This window comes from Pelecanus crispus, chromosome 10, assembly GCF_030463565.1.
Source record: "Pelecanus crispus isolate bPelCri1 chromosome 10, bPelCri1.pri, whole genome shotgun sequence".
NCBI lineage: Eukaryota > Metazoa > Chordata > Aves > Pelecaniformes > Pelecanidae > Pelecanus > Pelecanus crispus.
The window spans coordinates 23,791,467-23,817,527 of NC_134652.1; the positions used below are offsets into that span (position 1 = coordinate 23,791,467).

At 42.5% G+C, this 26,061-nt stretch overlaps 1 protein-coding gene across 1 annotated transcript in view; it reads right to left on the reverse strand.

The window, feature by feature from the left end:
* Positions 1–25,168, reverse strand: part of SORBS1 (sorbin and SH3 domain containing 1) — a 70,041-nt gene extending 44,873 nt beyond the window's left edge. The window contains exons 1-12 of the mRNA XM_075717923.1: positions 25,072–25,168; positions 23,758–23,823; positions 21,543–21,638; positions 18,391–18,510; positions 16,805–16,831; positions 16,528–16,643; positions 13,310–14,116; positions 12,354–12,725; positions 9,313–9,460; positions 5,020–5,049; positions 1,006–1,181; positions 147–210 (exon numbers count right to left, since the gene is read on the reverse strand). Coding sequence (XP_075574038.1) covers positions 147–210; positions 1,006–1,181; positions 5,020–5,049; positions 9,313–9,460; positions 12,354–12,725; positions 13,310–14,116; positions 16,528–16,643; positions 16,805–16,831; positions 18,391–18,510; positions 21,543–21,638; positions 23,758–23,823; positions 25,072–25,168 — 2,119 coding nt within the window. The remainder of the gene's footprint in view (positions 1–146; positions 211–1,005; positions 1,182–5,019; positions 5,050–9,312; positions 9,461–12,353; positions 12,726–13,309; positions 14,117–16,527; positions 16,644–16,804; positions 16,832–18,390; positions 18,511–21,542; positions 21,639–23,757; positions 23,824–25,071) is intronic.
* Positions 25,169–26,061: the final 893 nt, after the last annotated feature.

Sequence of the window (26,061 nt, forward strand, 5' to 3'; positions counted from 1 at the left end):
TACATTGGTTAAGTTCTGTGGTACAGAGCAAACACTAGTTAACACAAAATGCTTTTATTTAACATCCAGTACAATTCTTCACATGAATGAAACAAAATGTTATCAAGGTCTTTTAAAGTAAATAAAAAACATCTGTGTTACAGTACCTCTGTTTAGCTTGTGGATCTGTTTGAACATCGTCTTGTACCAGTCCTTCGATCTGTCTGTATTCTATTGGAAAAATACATATACACATAAACAATCACAACCACGACTCCTACCAGCCTTTCAAAGTTCTTACAAATCTTCCAGCAATGAAAAAGGTTTACGCTCTGCTATATGAAGGCTATATGAAATTAATACTTTGAAATATGAGTGATTTCACTCATGATATATAATCTCTCATGTAATGAAGCTACAGGCTTCACTCAAGTTACTAATAATACACAAGCTTTGCAGGGGCAGGTTGTAACCTGTGTAGAACTGTAGACTGTATGGAAGGTTTTGCATATTAATCTGATTTGATATCTAAAAGTAGATACCTTGCCTATTTTAGTCATATGTACCAATTTCCTAAGTACTCAATGGACAGCTAGAAACATTTAGCATTCAAGTCATTCCAGACACTAGTTGTAAGAATACGTTAATAATTCTTTTCATGATAATTTCCCCTGAACACTGAATGAAATTAAACGTGTTGTGTAAAAGGGATATCTGCCTTTAAGATGGCTGAAATGAGACAAAACTCTCCCTTAGTTGCTAGTTCTGAATGAAACAGAAGAGCAGAAAACAGTATTCTCAAATTTGATGAAAAGAGATATTAATTTTTAAGTTTTCCCTCTGAGGCAGCTGAAACAGGTCACTGATAGTAAATGGAAGTGTTCATAATGAAATACATTGGAAGTAGAATTCTATCGTCCCTTAAACCTCTGCAGTGTCTGGAACTTTAGTGAATTCCTTGAGTCCTAGGTAGGCAGAATCTGGCCCAGGTTCTCTGCATCGACCACATGCTCAGCGTTGTCTTACCCTCAGGGGAATGCCAATATCATCGACGGAGGTATCAGCCATGTGCTGAGGGCTCTTGACAATGCTTCTCTTCTCCTCCATTGCCCTCTTCTCACTTGGCACTGTCTCCTGAACCGGCTTGTCCCGTATGAGCGCTGAATCAACTTTATCAGAAACTAGTCTGTCTGGCACTGAATCTGGAAATGACAATGGGGGATTCTTATCCCATCCCAGCATTTCACCACATCACCATATTCCACTCTTTCAAGGCAAAAATCTTAGCAAGTAGTTGATGAGACAGACTGTGTCACTGCTAGCTCTGGTTAGCATCTGGACTGAAGGAAATCTATGAAGAAAATGTTTGATGCCACCAAAAGCAGGCTAGCATCTCTCGGGTAGCTACCTCCGCATATCCCATGACAGTCTCAGCTGTCACGCAAGACAATGGAAAATTCTGGTTTCAAGGACTGTTTCGGGGCTGGGGTTTTGTGTCTTTTTGACTAATCAGTGACTCTGCAATCTCATTCTTCATCAAAAAGCATCAGTGATACAGTCTCCTAGACATCTTTTTCTGCAGATAATTTCAATCTAATGGAGCATCCTACGTGGTAGCGGGGCACTATTTTTTAACAGCTTGCACTCACCTGCCTGACAAGCCTATTCATTACAGTCAGTATATGATGCTTCCAGTTCATCTCTGTGCCCTAACCAGAGTTTGTAAACAACAAATTCCACTGTTTTTTAAGCATACGCATGATTCCTTTTGCACGAGTCTGCATAAAGAGAGGGGGAAACAACTAATTATTCCAGACCATCTTACTTCCACCTGGAATTCCTTGACGCTGCCCAACTAACACCCACACGTAGCAGCAGGCACCACCAGAGGCCAAGGAACCAAGGGAGCTCAGGTTGCTCTGAAGCTCTACTATGCTCTGGAGAGCTGCAGCACAGCAACCTTTATGCTCTGCTGAGGACTTTTTCTATGTGGATTTTGTGGAGAGGAAACATCTGTGATTTTACAGTCTGCCTCATCAAGACTTTGCCAAGTGCTATCCTTTTTACATCACTGCATGCACTGAAGAGAGAGAGAGAGATATAGATATGTTTATTCACATGCACATCACCATACTGCCCAAAGCTGTTAAATGTGCAGAAGTCTGAAAGGGGCAGTTAGCAGAGAAAAGGCTCGTGCATAACAAAGCATTGGTCTATTGGTACTTTGAGCAAACACAATTCTGCCCTGCAAAACTCAGTACGTGAAGGATTTGTGTTTGAGTGGTTGGTTTGAAATTACCATCAAACTTTAAGTCTTCCTCCTCTTTAAGAAAAAAATGAAATAATGTTTATAAATGTTCAAAATGGGGCAAAGCATCTATTAAATCCTTGTTCAGCTTTTTCATCTTACTTCCCCTCCCTGTGAATCTGTTTGCACTGTCTTTTGGTCCTTTCGTGTCCCTGGTGTACAGAGCTCTCCATTTTGTAGGAAGTATTTGGTCCATTTCCATTACTACACTCCTTACTAAGCCTCTAGGAACAGAGCATGGAAAGAGCAACTGAAACTAGACCATTATTCCATGACCTCAAAGACCAAAAGGAAGCAGGTTTTTGGATGTGGATGAGGATGTGGAGAGAATGCAAACTTTAGGAAAGGTCACAGCTTTCCTCCATTACTTATTGTCACTACTGATGTTACAAGTCATGAGCTTCTGGTCTAGAAAAGTCATTATTTTCTGCAGGCTAAAGAATTCAATGCCAGAGAAGGTCACAAAGTTCTTCTATAACAGGACTGGTAAATATATATTATTTCTCTTTGATTCCCTAGCTCCCTGCACCAGAAAAGTGGCTGGCTGTTTGCCAGGTAGACCCCATCTGAAACTATGATGATAATATTCAAAATACCTAATACAGGTGTAAACAACAGGGTAAATGTATCATGATCCAATTTCCCAGTGCCACAGCCATGATCTAAGCAAAATCTTTATTTTGATAAAGATATCATTTATTTTGATAAATTTATATTGATGATTTAGTAAAAATAAAACCCACCATCTGGCCTGTGCCAGCCATCTCCCAACCATGAATTCACATCTTATAATACTAAAGATGAAGGTTTGGGAGCTATCTAGCATGGCATAGCCAGGGGGAAAATCTATCAGCCAGTTAAATGTATTTTGAAGGCGTTTTAAAAAATATTTTTTGGAGTGCACTTAGAACTGGTTGAAGGTGCTGGACTGACAACCCTGGAGGCAGGAAAGGGCTGTTTGACAGCACGAGTTGTATTAGGGCAAGCCCTCCCTGTGCACCCTGCCAGGTAAGTCCTTCCTAGGTCCACAGGACTCAACCAAGAGGACCAGCTTAGCTGCTGGCCCAGTTTGGCTGCTCAGCTGATACTGCGAACACGGACACCTGCTGCACGGGTGTCTTTGCGGAGGGAGGAACTAAAGAACACACCTTTCGCCATAGATTTCCTACAATACCCTACAATTAGGGGAATAATGGCTAAACTTCACACTGACTTATTTGCCATGCAGCTCCAATGATTTCAAAATAGTTCATGGAGGTATATACCAGGCTTTGAGGTATTTAAAAATCAGAGAGCCAAATCTGGTGCCTAATCGCCCAAATAACCAAATTGTACCAGTCAGCACACTCCATGATACCTGAGCAACCCCTTTGCAAGAGCAGCAGCAATATATGGGGTTGCACAACAAGAGAGTTTTACTGCTGTAACCAACAGGACATAAAAAGCAGGGGGAAAGGTGGTGGCCAGCAGCTTTGTGTGGTTGTTTTGGTACGCTGAGGGCAGGTGCAGACCCAGCTGTGCCACAACGCACTTCACTCTTCCAGACCGAGGATCATTTGGGCTGTAACAAACTGCTCTGTGGCTATCTCTAGTTTAGAAAACAAAGGAGTTCCTGATAATGAAGGGAAACACCTTGCAAAAGGGAAAACCAACAGGAAACCTCTGTCTGGACTTGCAGGCAAGCATTAAACTCGCAGCTGAGTGGTGTCCAATGAGACAACACCTACACTAAGGGAAGGAGCTGAGAGAAACCGATGTAAGCTGCTATGCAGCCTGTCACCTCAGCAGGGTGGCAGCAGAGAAGAGGGACAGGCTGGTGTCGCAGCCGAAGGAACCTGGTGGATGAAGTTGGACCAGGTCAGCAGCTGCCTCATGGACAGATGCTGTCCTCATGGGACACCCTCCGCTAGGCCAGGGCTCACGCAGCAAAGCAAGAACATGCGGTATTGGCTGCCCTGTGTTTCTATCTGTGATATTTAAAGTGCTTAAGCACTCTCTGTGACTCTCTCCTCTCTCACCTCTCCATTTACCCTGCTATGGCCATAACCAAAGAATAATAATATGGGTAAGCGGTGCATAATGCGTTGTTCCTATAATGCCCACTGCAGACTGAGCTACTTCTGTTTGGGGTGTGGGGAGGGAAGGATGACCAGGAAAACAACTTGTTCTTCTTTCAAGGAGAGACTCTCACACCCATTGCAAGAGCAGAGACCTGCCCAGGGACAGAAGGGTGGCAGCACACATGCATACTTACACACTACAATTTTATCATCTATTTCTTGACATCCAGCACAAATACTTCTGCTCTTTGAGTCATATAAATACTGATTTTTATTTCTCTTCCTCTCCCCTCACCACAAACAAGACTAACTATAATGGCTGTGCAGGGAAACTTGAGAATATGCCCCAAGGGAATAAACCTGAAGACTAAAAAGGCAGCCCCAAAAGTCAACTAGAACAATCAAACTGAATGTAAATCTTATGACTTAGGAGGAACAGATGAGTAATTTAGGGTTTCAGTATATTAGCATGTGGCCACACGGGTAGCATTTGGAGAAAAGACAGAAATCAAACATTCAGTGACCTGGACTAAGCCAGGACAAATATTTATACTAATTCCTTTGCAGTTCCTGGGAAGTGTGTTTGCTAAAGGTACTCCACCAGCTAACAAAGCAGCAGCTTTGCTCCAGCAGAGGCAGCAGTTGGGGGGTTGCAGACCTTTCACATCATACCTGCCAGGCTACTAAGCCTTTTTTGCTGTTCTGTGGTAAAGGAAGAAACAAAACAAAAAGAAATACAGAACAAATGGGTGAGACATAAACAGCAAGTGCTCTGGTGCTGCATTTCTGACAGGCAAGAAATACGCTGTAGACAGAATGGCAGCAGCTGCTGGAGAGAATCTGTTTTCAAATACCCTGCCAAAGTGACAGCCCACAGTCCCTTCTCCACACAGCAGCCTCGTGGAATAATATAAATTTCCTGATGCAGTGACCAATACATTTGCAAAGAGCATTTTTTTTTAAATTATTTTTTCTTAACATCAGAGAATGAAAAAAGTTGGACAGGAGACAATTTGAAAAACAGTAAAGACTCACAGAGTCAAACAACTTGACAACTAACTGTTACCATTAGCACGAAGTACATTTTGAAACAATAATGCTGTAGCATTTTGAAGAGATATAGGAAAGAATTGAGTTATTGTTGGTGCTTGCTGAGTCTCATATAACCAAGCCACAGATTCAGTGATTTGCGCACAGACACAGCTTGGTTAAGGCTTTGATTCTCAGAATGGTCCCCTTGGTTTAGGGCCTTCCATTACAGAGTTCCCAGACTGGGACATTTGTGGTATCTTCCAGTATGTTTGACCACCCTAAAATTGATGCTCACAGCTGCTTTCTAAAGGGATGCCCAAATGACTGGCCCAAGTCACGGCTGGGAATAAACCAAGAATTCTCAGCTCTCTGTTCTCTGCTCTTTCTACTGCCTAGCAATTAATCCTTTCATTTAAAGCATGAAAGCCATTTGAAAAGAATAAACTATTTTACTGACATACAAAATACAAACACACTTGAAAGCTCATATTGTTAATGCAAAGATTTCAAAACTTTAATATATTAATCACACCTGTTAAATATTCATAATCAACCATGCCATGCAATGCCTGCCCAGGAAAATAACTGTGCTTTGGGGTGGTGCGGGACACTTGCCAAGCAAGTCTGCAGTAGGTAACAATCCTCCAGGTGTATGCTGTTTGCTAGCAGAACCCACATTCACTAGATATTTGTACTAAGTGGATCATCTCAGCAAGGGAGACCGGTATTTCTCCTAAGTGCAGCTCCCTCACTAATACCTATGAACTTTGTTCTTTAACCCCAGCACTTCTGCTCTGCTAACCACTGATGGCAAGCTGCTTGTGTGCATTATGCTCACATGATAGCTGCCAACATATGAAACAAAACCCTACGTGCAACAGGTAAAAGGAAGGGTTAGCAATCTGAACCTGAAAAGTAGCTGGGAACCACCTGCTGCAGAGTTCACTCTTCTAGGCAGGCCATCAGGAGTAGGCTGCTGTATCATGAGAAAGGAAAAAAGATGCGAGCGAGGATGATCTCAGCTTCAGCCACCACCTTCACTGAGGAGAACTGTGTTCAATCACTAAGGTCTCCTGACAAAAACATGTGTTTTAAAGAGTTGATGAGTTCTTTCCTATCTCTTCTTCCACAGGGGAGAGAATATCATGGATGAATAGACTTTTCATGAAAAAAAAAAAAAAAAAAAAAAAAAAAAGAAGTACTTCTTACAGGAAGAGATTTCCTTTTCACTTATGACTCTGAGTAGGAAAGATTGCTGCTGATGGATAGAAGTGGGAGGAGCAGGAGGCGTCTGCTATTTGACTCTCCTGCCTGACCGGAGCCAGCTTGCACAGCCCCAGGCACACACCAGCTAACTGAGGCTTTCACCCTTGATCTTGTGTTCTGGGACTGTAAGCAAAGGCCAAAAACTTGTAGGCTTCTTGGAGAAAGGGTCAAACAGAGGAATATAGCTGCTGGCAACAGTGAAGGAATGATTATAGATGCCTTCAGAGTTCCCAGAGGAGGGAGCACTGGAGGAGACTAAGACTTGAAACCAGTAACAAAAGGGGAAGAGGAAACAAGTATTTGAGTACGTTTAGTGCAAAATAAAGGTGTCAAAAAGAAAATTAAGACACCAACAGATATGAAGGGAAGAAATTCTTACCCTGGTGCTAGGAATGAACAAGAGGATCTGAAATGACTTGTTTATAAGCATAAATCTTACTCAGTTGGCATTACTGAAATCCAGTAGAAAAAATTGTGAGATCTCTCATCACAACGTATTGAGTAAGGTCAAGCACACACAAAAAAGATATATTGTAGTTTCTGTGCTTCAAATGCCATTGCCTGTTTCTAAGTCTCCGTTAGCTCCAAATCAAAGGGTCTTACATGCTTACAGATTAATGAACTAGCAGATAAAGCATAAAATAGGACAGTAGGTGATGTCTGCTACAACAGTCACTCCAAAGAATAAGATAACCAGCGCCTTAAAAAACAATCAATAATCCACTGAGGAGAAGCAAGCCACATTATCCATCTGGACGACTAACTAAACTACTGGAGATCTCAGACTGCCAGCACTAAATGACCTTGAAATTTCTAATTCAGAGGGTATTTCATAGCACACAAGAGGAATTTTTATTAAACCTCATCTTGACATGAAGGAATTGATTTCAGCACAAAACATAATTAAACATTCAGGTGAACGTGGATCACAACCTAGTAACAATTTGTTATATGCCATGAGACCAAACCAGTTTTGAACAGATAAGGTCCATAAAGATGAAACCAAATATGAATCATGTCAGCCAGGACAGAAATGTAATAGATAACTAAGATCTGAGAACCATTTAAAAACACTAAGTTGGCAAAAAGATATCTTAATGCTATGCTGGGATAAAGCCTAGATAGGAATGGAAGCATAAGGAACTGTAAGAAACCCTCAACACATAAGAGGATGCAAAACTAAGAAAATGTATACCTATGAGTATGTAACATATGCTGGGAAGTGAAAGAAAATTACAATGGAAGTAAAAGAATTAACAGAATGTCTGAGACTCAAAAATAGGCTTTGAAGTACATGAAGAATAAACAGAAACCTAGCAATGATCTTGTTCTTTTACCAAATAGGCACAGTGGAACTGTTAATAAGAGGGCAGAAAAGATGACACATTGATTACTATTTCCATTCTGGATTTTTTTTTTTTTTTTTGGGGGGGGGGAAGTCTGATGTCCTGATGTCCTACCACCTGATGGAGAAATACATTCCACTTCAACAGTAACTAAGGACTATGCTGAATGACAACAACTGAGATCAGATGCTTGAAAATTAGCACATTCTTATAAACTGCACTAAGTTTTAGAGCAGTTTTCTGCTCTGAAGAGAGCAGCTCATTAGACCATTAACATTCATCCTCAGTAAGTCTTGGAATACAAAGGAAACTCCACAGGACAAGGAAGAAAGAAAATGTTGTGACAACCTTCGAAAAGCATTAGTGTGATGGCTGGGACATCTGTCTGTCAACTCGACAATAATGCCAAAAAAAAAACCCCTGTAATGACTTATATGGGATTTTACTAATAAATAAAAAGGCACTGAAAAAAAATTAATGAGGGTCTGAGCACATCAATGCATGCCTGAAATTAGAATGACTAGAATATGAGGAGCGCAGGCCTTGCCCCTATTTTCTGATTTTTTTTTTTTTTTTTTCCCCTTTGCAAAAGGTAAGTCATAGCATTGTAGACTGAAATCTGCTTGTCCTTAAGTTTCCTTAGTCCACTGGAAACCAAGGCAAATTGGACTGCATCTGTGTGGCCCTTTATAAGCTACAGTCTTTAGTGATGCACAGTGAACTGGGAGGCTGGGGTAATGCCAGCCATCAGGAGAACTGTTATGGACAGAGGAACAAATTACCAAGTTCAAACTTATGGGCAAACAGATTATTTACTATTGGGTAAATTCTACTGAGAATTCAGAGGTCAAATCTCTCCCACAGTAACTGAAAATATGGCTGCTTTCACACTGCAGTAGCTGAGAAGTAACATATCCCCTTTTCCAGTGAGGGAGAACCTGCCTCAGGCTACATTGCTTCTACTGACAGATAGATGTGAGCGTACACCTTTTTCCACCATGACAGGACACATGATGGGAGATAAGCTGTTACCCTGCAATAACTTATTCATACGTCCATAGCCCAGTTATAAGCCTCTTCCCCAACCTCACAGTGGCTTCAGATCCACACGTTTTAATTAGGAAAAAATAGGCATTGTCCCAGGCCTCTGACTTCTCACTTGCCTGTTGTATGCTCCAGTCACTACAACTTTCTGGAGGCAGCTTTATTAGCTCTTAGTAGTCTGGACTTAATTGTCCACAGCACACACATTCTCCAGTTTCTTGTAGCATAACAGGTTGCTCAGTTTGAGCCACAAATATCTATATGCAAGTCTCCTTACCTCGATTGTGCTGCAAGAGGACAATAGTGGGATTGACGATTGTGGTAGAGGGATAGGCAGAAGAAGACTTGTTGATTGAAGTGAAGGAGGTTGGATAGTCAGTGCCAGTGCCAGGCTGGGGCACTTCATTTAGCACAGGACCTGGGTCCTGAAAAGGAGAGCAACACATCATTAGCAGTATGCAGAAGGCTGCTACACCGGGAAAATCTGGAAAAAACCCACCCCAACATTTTAAGCTGAATGAGAAGCATAATCACAGCAAATTTTAGTAAAAAAAGGCATAAGCATGAGTGTTACCCTGCTCCTTGTACGTACCCTGCTCGCTGTTAATGCAATTAGTTTGCTAAGGCAGTACTATAATTATTTGGTGTTGGGTTTCACAACTCCAACCCCAAAAGGAAGCACTAAATTCATCCAGCAGACTCTGTGGAGCTAACACAGGGTGCCAGAAATGAGCAAATCTGGTTGGGGAGGGGAAGATGCAGACATCTTTCCCCCAGTACATGTACACACAAACATTTGTTTTAAAAGTATTCCTTTCGTAGCAAGAAGTCAGACATGCAAAACTCATGCAATTCTGGAGTGAAACATTATTACTGCAGCTAGTTTGGTAAGGAAGGTCCAAGAAATAAGGTTAGCACCATCAATCAGGAGACAAGCGTGACACCTACCTGGTTAAAATAATGAAATAAAACACCCCCATAACATCAGAGGGTAAAAAGTAGGACTCTAGCAAGGAAGATACTCAACATGGCTTTGCTGCTGGAGCACAGATGGCAAGCTGCTCTTGCTCTCGTAAAGCATCCAGCTCCATTATTTGCTTATTTCAAACCCACCTCTATCACCACAGCTCTGGTTGTTCTGAAGAAATACAGGCTGTATCAGCAGGGAGACTTCAAAAACTAGTTCATCTTTGAAAAATCTCAGTCCAGGGATATCGGGCTTTTGTTGGTAGTAAGGGGAAAAGATAAAGAAGGGATGATGACTAAAACTGTGTGCCAGTTTAGGCTGATATTTTTCAAACCTTCTTAAGGTTGGACACACAATTACTGTTAATGGGGAATGAGCATCCAAACAAAGAGAGTATGGAACAGCGTACCAGATTTCTGCACTCCTGCTACTTCACTGTCAGACTGAAATGCTGCAGGCCACTGATCTGTAAAATGGAGCTGAGCATTCAGGGGGATTTTCACTGCTATTAAAAAAAAAAAAACAAACCAAACCTGAACACGCACAGAATATTGCTCCAGAAGAATCCCTATTCCTGGCTTTTCTGGCCAAGTGCAACTCAGTGCCCTTCACACTCACCAGCGTCAGGGGAAAGGACTTACAGGATCAGGCAGGGGGCTGAACAGGAGCCAGAGTGAGGCCTGGCACCAGAGCTTGGAGATAAATCATAGTGAGAATTGGCCATAATCAGAACAAGCACCTACAGTCTCTCCAACCTAGAGGGGAAATAGGGAAGAACAATCCTGTTCTGCTGGATGGATGTGGTCTTGCTCCAGGCAGCATCTGATCAGGCCATAGACACTTTGTGAGGACAGAGAAGAATCAATGGTCTTCAGAAATAGATGTCCCTAAGAGAGAGACCTAGCCCCATTTTGCTGGCTGTGATAAAATTCCAAATAATGCAATCTGGGAAGAGGAGTGGGAGTCAGGGAGAAGAAGTATGAGAGAGTTTGGTTTGAGCTTCACTTTGATAACTAAAATATAAAGAACCCCTCAAAGAAGAGGGATGTCAGATCAGGGTAAGTCAAAGTGGGTGAACAAAGACCATTTACATCACTGTGGAAAACAGCTCTGTGACTACATGCCTGAAGTGAGCATGACCAAAAATGTTTCAAAACTCTCATCTCATGAAAATCAGGTACGGCAAAATTTCCACTACTCTGATTTGGATGCCTGCTGAATTTTTCTGGAGCCTGCAGATAGGCATCATTAGAAAAAAAGCCCCCAAAATATACAACAAAAAAACCCCCCAAAACCAAAACCCCCCAAAACCCCAAACACCCAAACTTTCATTGCTCTCTGCAGTAAAACCCCACCAATTTCAACAGAAGCAGAGGTGCCAATACTGAAAACTTTTGAAAATATCATCCTTTGCTGTTTTTTTCTCTTTTCCCCCCACATGCTTGTTTGCTAGATCCCTACTGAGTCAGAGGGCAGAGACAGTATCATCATGAGAGAAGGGGATTTCTGCTGAACTTCTTACTTGTCCTTACAAGCAACCGTATTAAAAAATGGTCATTGTAAGACTTCCAGTACAAGGAGGGTCAGGTACTTTTTGCCTCCTCTGCAACTTTAACGGAGAGCTACTTTTCCTCCTTGTCCCCGAGGACTTTTTAAAATAGGTGATGGGCTTAAAGAGAAGCAAAACCTAATCCAAGAAGAACACAGTAAATTCCAAGTTAAAACTGTTGCGGATTTTTCAAAGACAAGCAATTCCAAACTGAAGAGACACTCTCCCCCTAATCTATCCCATAGCACCTACATGCTTGGAAGACTCTTACACAGTAACTGATATTATTGCTTGTCAGTCATTGGATACTGGCAGCAATCTTACACTGATTTCAGCAGGGATTTGTGTAGAGACCATATGGTCTTGTGGCTCCAAGCGGAACAGAAAGCCAGCCCTAACCTTTAACTGGTCTGCTGTTGCTGCTTTAAATGTTATTCAAACACAATTAAGGATGCTATTAAAAGAGCCTGAAGAGATCAGTTAGTTGCAGCTATTCTGTTTGTACAGAATTAATTATTCTGAGCAAATCCTGTGAAGACTCTTAAGGTGTGCATCACCTAGCAGAATGGGCACAAAGGGAGACAGTCAAACGTTGTGAGAAGTCAATAGAAAGTTCAAAGCTGCACAAGGCAGGCAGCACGCATGCACGAGCACAGGACGTAAACAAGGTTTCAGTTGTCATGCTGCTGGCAGGGAGCGAGTCATCACTCCTCTCTCAAGTTTAGTATTGCAAGGAGAAAGTAATTTTAATCTGGGAATATAAATTTAGGAAAAGGGCGAGGAGGGTACTTGGCAAGCTTACTGTATGTGAGATGACTCCAGTGATTTCAGGCTTCAAGCCCCTGTGCAAAGCCCCCGTGACTGGAGGGACAAGTGAAGGTGGTGATGAGAAGAATGGCAGTTTCGGGTAAACAGAGGGTAACGTGCCAGATGCGGAGGGTGCTTGGTTATGGTGGGAACCCCTCTGGAGATGTGGGGGAATGAAATCATCTAGAGTCGGAAAAGTCAAGGGTGAGCCAGGAGAAACAGTCTCGGGGAATATGGAGCCTTGCCCAAAAGGAACCAGAGGCGGTGGTGGAGTGCTGGAGCTGCCTTCTTGCTGTCTGTCTGGATTAACCTGGAGGAGGGGGACTACTATAACTCCAGGCTGAGCTGTGGTGGTGGCAGTGGCATCCTGTAGGAAACAAGGTGTTGTTATGCAATGGGGGAGATTGGTTAGACTAAAGTCTAACGCAGCCGTATAGTGTCATGCAAGGATGCACCCAAAATGATACGAAGCCCCAACAGATTTTCTTTCCTTAGGGAGACGTACGTCTTCAGTCTTGCAGCCCTGGCCTCTATGAACACGCGCAGTTTTTCCCCAGAACCTTCCTTCCCCTCACCACCCCTCTTGTCCAGTTCTGTGCAGTGAGGCTAAGTCAAACCACAGAACAGCTCTGCATTCACCATCACTTGAGAAGCACTAGCCATCACATTACAGAGTTTGCTTCTTTACACCTCCCTAAAATAGAAAGATCCTCGTCAACCCAACCCAACCCCCTAGAAACACCACACACGCACAAACACACAGATCAATGTTGAGGGGGGGAGCACATGGGGTGTTAAGTATTATTGAGAAGACGACCAGAAGACTCAGGTGGCACAATGAATGCTCAGAAATTAGGTAGGAGGGGAATAAAGCATTAAGGGAACATTGTAATGAATTAAAGAACCGTTCACGTGTCTGAAAGAAAACAAGGTTATGGAGAAAACATGTACCATGCTGCGTCCCATTGCCTTGTATGGTGGCTGTCGCTGCTGAGTAAGGTAAGGCTCTTTTCTCATCCTGTCCTCTGTGGCAGCTGTGCTCTGGGGCTCTAGCACTCTGTCCCTCACAGCTTGCGGAGGTGACGACTGAGTCCAGGAGGGTTGGCCCGCATCATAACTAACTGCGTCTTTACTGAGGACAATGTAAAAGTACGGCCTGGGAGGAATAGGAGGAGGAGGAGGAGCAGGAAGAGACTTTCCAGTATCTGTTACAGAGGAAACAATGTTGGTGGCTGGTGCCTGAGTGAGCTCAGCGCCCAAACTGGTGCTGGCTGCTGGGTCATGTGCGGTGCCAGTGGAATTTTCAGATGCGGCTGAGCAAGTGCTGTTAGATAAACAAGCTACATATAGTTTGGTGACCTTTTTATCCGCCTTCGTCTCATGACTGGAATTCATTCCAGCCTTACTACTGGGATCTGCCCTGTCAGGGTTACGTTGTATGGATGATGCATCTGACGAGGAGCGTCTTTCCAAGAGTGGCTGCCCAGCATGCACCTCATCTTTAGGGCCTGAAGAGGGAGAATGCCCTGCTGGCAAGCCTTGCTTCCCACTGGGGATGGCCCCATATGGGGTAGGTGATGAGAAATAACACCGTGCACTGGCATTTGGTGATGCACGCTGTGTATAAGGCTTGGGTGCATTCAGGTACACGCGGTCCATGATGGGCACTGGCAACAGGTTGGTCACTTTAGTGTCAGTGCGAGGACGCCATGCAAAGCTTTCCTCTTTGGGAAGAGGAGGACGGGGAGGAGCAAGGGCCTGCCCAGGCAGAGTCAAGAAAGAAGAGAGGGATAGAGGAAGCAGCACCAAATGAAAGGAAAAAGGAAGGAAAAAATAAATAAATTCGAAGAATGAATTCAGTCATTAGACTTGGGTTAAGCAGGTTTTAATACAGCAAGAACAAAAAGCAAATCCAGTATCTGGAAGGCCAGTGCAGAACTCACTCACATACGTCATCTCACACATTCTCTCTTTCTTAGCACTGCTCACTGCAGCAGGCAAACTTTACCCAGCTCCCAAGTCCCTGCCTACACGTTTCTCTCTCTGGGCTAAATAAATCTCAGAGCTGTATTGTTTCGAGAGGCCTGCACAGCAACACCCACCATGCCCCTGGGAAAGCCCGAGTCAAGATTTAACATCCTGGCTAACTAAACCCAGGCTCATGCCTGTGTAACTAAATACTTCCCAGCACTGGGGATGTTTGAATTGCAAAGCCAAATTCAGAGCCCTAGGCCATCTCTGCTGCGTATTAAGTGCATTGCTGAAAAACGAACATTGCAAAGTTTCACCAGTGCTAATGAAGCAGACCTGATGTGAATATGATACCCTGCCACAGCTGGCTAAGTAAAAAGTCAGCATTTCTTCCTTCTAAAAGCTAGCTCTTGAATTCTCTTCAGGATTTTTCAGTTCCAAAAATGATTTCAGGAAGACCAGGACAATTAAAGTTTCTTGAGGAACTGAGTTCATAAGAATTTGCCTCCAGAATCAAGATCACCAAACAGAGAAATCCTGCTTCTAGGAAATAATAAAAGAGATTTACTGGTTTTGGTACTTTGCAACATATAGCTTGCTAACTCTACAACTGCCTACTGACTGCAGCTCCAATTACAGTGAATTTTTTCTGAAAGCCAAACTGTTTTGAAGTAAAATAACTTAGCAATAGAGATGTTTTATTTACGGCTTTGTTGCCAGTAGCTGAAAACTATAAGCTACTGAAAGGAACAGAACTAAAACACCCACCTAGTGAACAGTAGCTCCCTGCATTCTTGCAAATTAACCCTCTGGAGACTATGAAAGTAGGTTTTACACACACCCTGTTGCCCTGTTGTCATATATTTGTGGGCAAAGGCTGGCTAAACCACTGCTAAAATGGCCAACACAAGAGAATGAAGATGCCTTAACAGATTGCAACATTCAAATCTGAAAAAATAACTCCTTTAAAATTCATCCACATCTGATCGGTTGTGGCCAGTACCTCTTCTTGTTACATGGATATAGATCTAGAATAGCTTCATAAAATTACAGCTGTGGTCCTGAAACCTACTGTCCTCATGCTGCCCCTCTTTCCCCCCCTTCCCTGACGTGTAAGGGTGTGGAGAAGTGGGTGGGTAAGTGCTCCTTCTGAAGGGCTTCTGCTTCTGAAACAGGTTCATTCCTTTTGATTCCTGAAAGGACAGTAGTTTCAGTCTGGAGACTTCAGAGTGCCACAATATTTCCCTAGGTTAGGTGAAGCCTCACTTTACCACTACGTAGTATTATCAGGAAATACTAATTTACCACCTGCAATTGCCGTTTTCCATTTTCTTCCATTTCAGCTTAGTTTGGACAGCTATCCTTGAGACTTCTATAAGAAGTACTATGTGCATCAGCACTCTCTCTGTTCATCAACAATATCAATAAGGGACTACGGGACAGCTGTAAGTATCAGGCAGCAAACAGGTCTCTCCTTTAGGGTGCTGCTCCTTCCCATGCCTCCATCTGAGTTGTGCCTTCTTCCACTTTCACTTACAATTTCAGGAATGGTGTCTGTTCTGCAGCATTGCTATAGGTTCCTGATCATGGGAGCAGTCACCCTGATAGGGGACAAAGCTTTAAAGGGACTCTGTTTCACACAAGGAAGTGGTTTCTAACGAAGGGTTTCCTTATCAGCTTTCAGACTGCTTCTGTGCAGACTGACCACCCAAAAGAAAAAGGATGAAGTTACATTTCTCTTAACAGATTGACTTCAACAATTTACCATTCTGGTACAAATAACCTTTCCCTTGTTGGCTTGTATCAGTTACAGTGTTAAAAATCAAAGGCATTTCCCCAACACCTTGTTTTTAATGCAGGGTGTAACCCTGCTTTCAGCCTGCAGCAACCTCTAGGAAATAGACCAACATAAAAGACAAAACAGTAATAGATGACTACTTCACCTTTTTTCTTGCAAACAAATAGTGTTGTCCTCCTCCTTCATCCACCAAGGAAGCACTGTGGCGTGCCTAAACACATGAGCTCCACAGCACCCTGCTGACATCAGTGTTGCCCCCATTTTAAAGGTAGGAAAAGCTGAGGCACAGCAACTTACCCAAGTCTGCAGCAAAGTTTGGAGTTCAACCCAGGACTCCTCACCATGAATCCAGTGCTTGAACCCAGATCACCACCCTCAGGGTCACAGAAGAAAGGCTTACCTGTGGCTTGCTGTCTGAGGAAAGGTTCGGACGCACACTCCTATAACCCTTGGCAGCCAGAGAAGATGGTTGGGCATCCCCATTGGCATCAGTGTTAGATGACGACCTCCAATCATCTATGAGGGGAAGGAAAACTCAGATCACAGAGGATTCCCTCCAGCTACAGGACAAGCAAAAGGAGAGAACTCTTTTCTTCCTTTTTTGTTTTTTTCCCTGGCAACAAGAAATAGTTCCAAGAAAGCAACAGAAGCAACAACATAGCAGCCAATGTTTGTACCTGTTTCTGGGTTTTCTGGCTCCAGACCTAAGCGTTTCACAGAAAGGAAGGATGGAAGAGGTGGGGGTGGAGGATAGGCATAAAGGAAAAGAAAGGGGGAAAAAAATAAACTGTTAAATTTACAGAAAACATGTACCAATTGAAGTTAAGAGTTGAGCTACTTCATTTCACACATAAAATGCTTTCTGACAGGGCTGCCTAATTACCATAGAGACCAGCCCTAAACATGATGCCCTCCTTGTTTCTGACCTTTGTAAACACAAGGCAATTCATTCAGAGCAATGAAGAAACAATTGTTCATTGACATTCTTATTTCAGAGGCAAAAAGGCAGCCCAGCTAGCTACTTTCTAAAGCTGCAGCATGACATCCAGACACCACAAATTACTGGAAATGTAGGGACCTCGTATTCAGCCATGATACAGGCTGTGAAGACATATCTATCCTTTTCAACATCACTATGTATGATTAACTGAGATAAAGGACTGCCAACAAATAGATCAGGTTTTGCAGACTAAGTGCGTGTGCATGAAGGGAGTTATAAAATTTGATGTCACTTTACAACCCAGTCCCTGCAGCTAGATGCGTTGGTGTCATCACCCATTTACCCACCTCCCACTGGGCTCCCACCCACCCCTCTACCCGTTTTGCTGTTTAAGTTATATGCAAAAAGGTCTTCCAGCTCCAAAGTACATTTCATAAAGCAACTGAGAGAGTAAGCAAAGCAAGTATTAATGAGCTGATTTCCATAGTAATGGGCTCATTGCCATTCAGGCTGCTGGAAATTTATGAAGCCATCAACAGAAAGGAGAGAGGCAATGGTGGGGGGTAGGAGTGAAGAAACAGAAAATGGCAAGCATGAAAAGAGGGTAGGTCACGGGTGGAGCAGAATGGGAGGAGAAGACAGAGCAGAAAGCAGCACATTGGGGCTGGAATTAATGGAGTTGCCCTTCCTCCAACAATACAGTCAGAAACGATGTATGCTTTGCTTTCAAGAGCAAGTTTGACCCCTCCCCCCTTAACGGCATCTTGCCTTTGGGAGTTCATCCTCTCTGCCAGACCCACGACACTGGCCAGGTTTGTTATGCTTTGCCTGTCTCCTACAATTAAGTAATTACGCATCTGCTATTGAAAGATGGCAGAGCTCTGTGGCGACACTGTCTGTCTGGGACGCTGTCCCCGCTCCCTTGACAACCCAAGTGAATGCTGTGGTGGCAGTAGCACCACTTGGCCTCTTTCTGTTCCACCTCACGCCTGGGATAAAAGGAGGTGACATGGGCCTGCCGGGGTGGGGGGGAAGGGAAAAAAAAAAAAAAAAAAAAAAAAAAAAAAAAGATTGAGAGTTTTTGGTCCTCCTGACAGCAGAAGGGAGCTGTAAACAAACTTAAGCCAATGAGTGAGTGGTCATGAAACCTGCAAGAGGAGTCAGTCTCCCTCCACTGGTCTGGTTCTTGCAAAAGGTTTCCAACTATCCTATGGGATTTTGGGCTTTAAGTAGTAGCTAAAAAAAGTCACCCCAAGACCCTGGACTGACCTCATTTGAGCTTACTGCGAGTAACATATTCCAGTTAACCTTCTGCCCACTTACTTTCAGGTTGCTCAACAACCTGAGGACATGGCGAAGTGATATTCTGTTTCTCTTCATAGGCTGGAGATGCCCGGAGGGTCACAGCTCCTTTTCCGCTGCAGACTTTAGTGGGATCCGTTTCTACAGGAAATGCACATGCACAGAGGAGACACATCGAAACAGATAATACAAAGCTATCAGGAGCCATCAGAGCTCTATGGAGTAATTTTAGCATAGCTGCCTCTGGGTGAATCAATCTAGTAATGTTTATGCAGATGAAGATTAGCTCTGGATTTAAAGCATTGAGAAATCAAAGCAGTTTCATATTCATGTAACTGGTGAATGTAGAAGTAAGTTCTGAGTCAGTGTAACAGAGCTAAGAGAGAAGGAAAAAAGGATGAGCGTTTGAACCAAATTTCACAGGTCCATTTGCTTTATTTGGTCTGCTTTGTGTGGAGATATTGTACTGGCAAGGACATTCTACCATTACACCTGTGGCCCTTCTATAGGGATGTCACAGTGGTATAAAGCAATATGATTTGCGTGCTGAAGCCTTAAAAATGCTTTTTGTACAGGACTGAAAGAGGAAAAAAAAAAGTCTTATGACCACTGGAGGATAAAATGTTGTAACTACGCTGAATATGATCTAAAGGCAGGGCACTGCAAGCCACCTCCTTGCCCCCTCTCCCCATTTCATGGCGGTGTTTCACCTTCTGACATAGGAACCCAAATCCCCCAAACTAGAAGGAGATTTAACATATACCTGTTCAAATCACCCTGTGAGCCAGACACCAGTCAGTGTCCTTGCTGAGGCCCGATCCAGCACAGCTTCTGTGCAGGCGTACCTTTGTACACTTCAGTCCATGGATTTAGGTTTTTTCCTCCTGTCATCCTATTAAGTAATAACAAACCAGTACTTCAAGGCTATCTTCCTCTCCTTACTTAAAATCCTTCCGGAGAGTTGTTTCCTCTAAGATACCTATAGAAACAATAAGCCTAAAGAGTCTCTCACTTATCCAAGCTACTTCCACAGGAAAACACATCACCTCCCTTTCTCATGCACTACTACTGATGCTGCAGCTGCCATCAGATTTCACTTTGACCTACCTAAACAGAGGTGCTAGTCCTACCATGACACCGCACAGGGCGCCTGAAGAGGTACCGAGCATGTGCTGTGTTACACAAATGACAACACAATGATTTTTATTTTTATGCGATGAGGATCTTGCTATAGCATCCCTCCATCTGCACGGGGAGGGATGCAGCTCCTCTCTAGGAACTGTTACTATAATGAAAGTTATGCCTTCAGACTGGACAGAGGGGCAAAGGCTGCTGCTTATTGCCCAGAGAACAGCCCATGTTTGTGCAGATCAATATTCCCTGGCTGATTTCAGTAGGATAATGCCCCATTAAATCCACACCCGTACAGTGCCTGTAGACCACGACAAGGCCTTGGCTAAGGTTGTGAAACACACAAACCACAGCCAAGGTGGCAACAGTATAGGGAAACATCAATAGTGCCAGATGGACAACAGCGGTAAGGGGAAAGATTCAATGAATGGCAAACACCTGGCGGCTCACATCGAAAGCCCTCTACGCTGGAATCACTGCAGTTCAAGCTTTTATGTGGGCTTCCAATGCTCTAGGGATTTCACAAAAAGCACAGCTTTGGATCCACACTCAGGACTGGAGAAAGGATGGAATGAGTAAGGAATCAGAGGATACTTTCCTACAGTTCAGCCTTTAGTTCATTTAGGCAGCCTCCGTGAGGGGAAAGACCATCCACACAGACATATCAAATGCTGCTTAAGCCTTAAATATACCACATTTGCACTCACACCACACAACTGATGATGCCTTAAGGTCACCCACATGACTGGTGAAACAGAAGTTGACTTCTCCGATTTTCACATGATCTGGATAGGGTCAGAATTCCTTTTGCCCAGAGTCCAATTCTGGCTATCGTTCCCATCCACATCACACAACACACAGCCCGAGGACTCTCCGGATCCACTTTCAATCCAGAGGACAAAGGTTTAAGCTCTGGGACTCCAGTTTCAAGACTGCTGTAATTCTGAGGCATGGACACACTGTTGGGAGTCACCAGGCCTGATTTAGACATCCATGGAGAGTGCAGGGTAGCTGTTCTCCTACACTCCTACACCTAGATTCCATTCACAGGCACTGGAGAGAAATGGAAACACTTAAGAGTTTGCCATGCCATAAATATTGGAGGAGAATCAAATTTGGGAATCAAAGCACTTTTTTTATTTTCATACAAGATATTAGACCTGTATATTGAATCAAAACAATAAGAATCAGAAAAAAAAATGTTCTGAACTCAACAAAATTAAAATGTTTTGAAAACGTTTGAAAATAAAATATTGTCAGACTATTGCAATTTGGGAGAGGAAGACAAATACCTAAGATGTTGAATTCCTTCACAATTTAGGTGAAATGATGGAAAACACAAATCTGAATCTCTCAGTATAGAAATCCAGCAGATGATAATAAACATGACATTAGCACTGTACTAGTCCAACAGAGCACATGTGTGAGATTAGGAGAGACAAGCAGTACCAACCAGACTAGCCTGTCCAAATCCAGCCAAGTACAAAATAATCTTGTACTTCTAGTGGGAAAACATGTGCTTGGGAAGGGGGTGACAGACAGCCTAACATCCTTATTTATCCATATAAAGATTCTGTAACATCAGTGTACGTACAGAAAAACAAAACAATCCCCCCAATGTTGAACAATGCTTGAACCTGTAAAATACCATCTCTGATATCCATTTACTTTCATAAAGGCTAAAGATATGCAGGAAGCATTCTTTGGTTCATCAGGAGTTTGGTTCAAAATGAGGCTGTAATAACAATATTATTCATAACCAAGCATTAGTAGAAGAGCTTACAATGATCCCAGATTCAAGTAGACACAATTATGTCTGCAGAGGAGCAGCATAATTGAGAACAGCGTATTGTGCCATCAACAGCTAACTTTATTACCTACTGATGAAATCTGCAGCTCTGGAAACAGTGAGAAGAGGATGAAGCTGAAAACTAGCCAAAGCGCGTGGGTGAAGCAGAGAGACAGAGATGGGGGAGAGAGGGAGATGGGGAGGGAGAGAGATGGCCAACTAATGCATGGCAGGGGAGGAGGGAAGAAGATACCTGTAGGCAGCACTAGGTGAGGAGAAGTTTTCACTTTCTTCACGGGGATTATTTTAACAGCAGAAATAGAGCGTGTACATAAAGGGACGTCAACAGCTGCAAACACAAAAGTGTAAATGGCACATCCAAAAAGGGAAGAACAGAGTTTGGGAAGCATGCCACAAAATTTTCTAATGTACTTGGAGACACAATAGCAGGAAATTTCAAATACAAAAGCAGCCCAGAGAGCAGTGATGCAACCGTTAAAAATATCCCTTCATTCGCCCTAATTCAGGACGTGTCTGTTTTATGCAGCATATAGAACTGCTTACTGAATTGACTAACTGCTGACTGCCACTCTGCTGCTGGCGAAAAGAATCTGGAAGCGTTAGCTTTTAGAAGCCATCAAAAAATTTTGGTAGCTGAGGAACACTACATGCAAAAATAAAAATGTTAACATTAATACGGCTCAGTTAAAACAAAATAAAGTGAAAAACTAAGGATTGAAAGGTTGAGAGAGGAACATTAATCTAGCCACATTAACATGAATTCCAGATTTGATGGCACATATTTTACAAGTTCAGCAACAGAAGGAAGTGAAATGTGAAATAGTCTTGAAAATAGTCCCATGCCAAAGGGTAGCATCAAAATACCAATTTCAGAAAAAATCCATCCATTTAAACAGTAAATTGAAGAGATTTCTACTGGACTCCATCAGCTAGCGCACTAATTATACTAGATGTAGTAACATAAGGGAAAACGATATATCACACCATGCAAAATTATAGCAATTGTTACAAAACTGTCCAAAACAGCTGGTACTTTCTCTCTCCAACTGTGTATTGCAGCTAATGTGGAACTCTTTTTTTTTTTTTTTTTTTTTTTTTTTAAAAAAAAAAAAAAAAGAAGGGGGGAGTAGAAAAAGGGCAAAGGCAAAACTACTCAGAAGTGAAGCTCAACAGCATCTGCCAAGATAAATATCTTGTAAATCATGGCTCCACCAGAATAATTGGAGTTGTGCTCTTGATTTCTGCAGAGCCAGAATTCTCTCCTTTAAAATGTATTAGCTTTCTGCACGTATTAACCAGAAAATGCTGGATGTCTCCTCACATTCCATGCCATCTCTCTCAGGCCTGCAAAATCAGGAGTAAGAGGAACCACATTTCTACTACTTTACACACCAATAATGAGCATTGGGCCAGCTTGAGAGAGGCATTGACATCAGGATGGTGTGTACACCCCCTCTTGTGGAAGATCTTTCTGGTCCCTGGCAAAGGTGGAAAGCACATACTTCATCAACCTAGAAAAGGGCTCTCAAGAAAAAGGATGGGGGAAGAGCTTGATAGAATTTTTTCAAACCTCATAAAATCATTAGTTTTTAATTTGATGGAATTGTTTTAAATTTTTTTTTATAAAAGAGGAACCCAAATCAAACCCTGTTCTCCATGCTTCTCCCTGAGCACTGGAGACCCTGTGAATACAATAGATCCCAAATCCAAACAGCCTGTGCTTTAGGGAACAACCCTAATTCTGGTCTGCTCTATAACTGACTTGAATTCATCCATGCACAATGCAGTCAAAACACTAACCACTATAAAAAGGCATAAAAGGAAAAGAAAGGAAATGAAACCAGTAGAAAAGCAACTCATACAACCACATACTTTCACCCTGCCAAAACACACACCATCACTATACAATACATAATGCTATACAGCAAACTGCAAAGCCTGCTGGTGTTAACAAGACGACTGGTTTGTTTAGGGAAGTTTGGGTTTTAAATCATTCCTGCAAATGACAGATTTTTTTTTTTTTTTTTTTGGTTACTTAAATGGTTAGTTCCTGCCCTTTAATCCTGGGCTTAAACCTTCACCTCCCACTGAAGTTAACAGGATTCACACATAGGCACCCACAAACCCATGCTGTCTAAACACACTAAGATATTGATTCACAGGTGCTCACAAGTACCACAAGTAGTGCACAGCTTTCCGCAAAACAGCACTAAAAATATACAAAGAGGTAAATCCAGCCCGCCACCTTTAAGAGACAAAGAACACTTGTTCAGCTAAGAAATGCTGCTGCTGCTGGCATGGTGCAGCACAAGGCTTTTCTTGTATCAGTCGCCAAGCAAACTAAATTTGGAAACCCCTGCTGTAGTGAATGTCTGGGGAAATCAACATCATCACGCAGCTGACATGCAGGGGGAGCTGCAGAGATGTCTCTAAAGCTCTTAACCTACCTTTTTCTTGTCCATTGCTGCTCAGCCCATTGACAACAGTTTTTGCAACATCAATTTCTTCATGTTCTGTAAGATAAATGAAGCAGCAGATTACTTCTGGGTTAAAACCTCTGCAACTGAATTTAACCTCTGACCATGAGGGGATGCCATGGGTCAGCACTACTTGATTCAGCAACTAGGAAGTATTCCTACTATCTCAGGAGATGCCTGGAGACACAAATCTCCCTTGGATGACACCCCTGTTTCTCCTTTCCCTTTGACTACCTGGACCGCAGTCTCTTTTAAACAGGGACTGTCTCTGTATGTGCATATGGCATCCAGATGAGTGATGAGATTTTTAACAGAGATTTTTCAAGTCTGCAACGTCCTCAGCTGACATGAATAAAACTGGCTCTTGTGAATTCAGAGAAACACAAAAGACAGTGCTAGAAAGGACCTCCAAGGGTCATTTAAAGCCATATTCCTGACCCATAGCAGAAACAAATCTACCTCTGTCACTGCTGACAAATGTTTGCCTAACAAGTTCTTACAAACTTCCAGCATCACCCTAAAGCAACCTGTTCCAGTGCTTCACAGTCTGGAAGCTTTTGAATGCTTAAGCCAAATTCCCAGCTCATGTTTTTCAGACACAGATTAGTCTCCTAGCTTTCCTCTGGACACTCTCCAAATAGTTCACATTTTTCTCAAAATGTGGTGCTATAAACCGGACACGATACTTTAGCCGAGACTTGATAAGGTGCTAAAATCAAGTGAGAATGTTATTCTACAGGTCCTACATATGGTACTTCAGTATGGCGTCTGCTTTGTTCTTCTCTCTGATTTAGCCTGTTACCAGACAAATCCAGAAGCTTTCCTCTTCCCAACCAGCCCCCGTTTCCTGGTCCCTCATTTTTGAACAGCTGATTTTTCCTATCCAGATGTAAAACTTTGTCACCCCTACTAAAACATAAAATTCTTTCAGATAATCTTCTCAGGTAATCAATAATTTTGAATTCTTGTATTCCAAAGTGAAAGAAGCTGAAGTGACCTACTCCAGCTCAAGATGTTTCTAGTAATTTTTTTAGCATTATGGGCCAAATTGAAACAACAAACACGAAGCCAGGACAGTTTTTACTAGAAAGCCATTCCACTGTTGCCTTAGTCAGTCAGATTCCCTGAGCTTTCAAGGGCTTTGACTCTTTTCTGGGAGGTGGAAGAAGACTCAAAAAAAAAAAAAAAAAAAAGAAAGAGTAGTTGCATCAGAAACAGAGAGAAGTATTTCTAGTAATAAAAAGGAATGCCAAGGAGGGCAAATGGAAAACAACACAGACTTACCAGAGCTCATTGTGGTGGAGGAACTTGCCTTTTTCACGTCTGGATTTTGTTTATCTCTGTTTAAAGTGAAAGGCAGAATGGTTACATTATGTTTCATGTCTGCCCAGACAGCCCTGAACACGATGCTAAACATTCATCACAAAAGTCAAGGTAATAGTCACAGTTTCTTAAAAAAATTTAGTTTCAAAACCCAAATGGACTTATGCCAACCATCAGTTACATTTTTTGCTGATAATTATCAGAAATTAAAGAGTATTTCCACCTAATATAGGTACTACTTTCAGACTTTAAGACTAATGCTCAACATTAAATTGTGAGATATTGATTAAAGCCTAACAGTCTATATATGGCAAAGTGCAAATCTGGCTAGCTTCTAGTATATAAAACGTGCATCACCTTTAAGAAAAATAAATTTTAAAAAATCCTCATTGAGACTAAAAGGTTTAAGCTAAACCCCTCAATTTAGACCACTGCTAGATTTCAAGGTGATCTGTGGCTCAGATCAAAGTCAGTCTCTCCTTTGAAACATGTTTCAATACAGAAGAGATACACTTGTCAAAATGCGTATTAACTTCTGCACCCATCATTTCCAGTCCTGCAGTGCAACTGATCAGGATCGGAATCCACTAAGTGAAACTTTAAAATGAGAAGCTTTAATCCTCCTGGAACCAAAGGCAGTGAAATTACCAACTCAAGACAAAAACTACCAGATGGGACCACGAGGAGAAAAAGTCAATTTTCATGGTCGTGACAGTCTACGGAGGTGAACTGTGGGGCCTATTCATACCCAGTGCCCATTCCTGTGGGGACTTGATACCTGCGGCAAATGAATAGGTTTCAATGTCACACCATAGATGTTGGTTTGAAGAGTCAAAGAGTGGCATTTCTACAAAACGAGTCTGTGTTTGCCAAGATCTCTCAACTCTCTAAAGGTTCTAGGTTGAATTACAAACCCTTCAATTTTGTGTTCCCATCTTTTTTTCCCCCCTC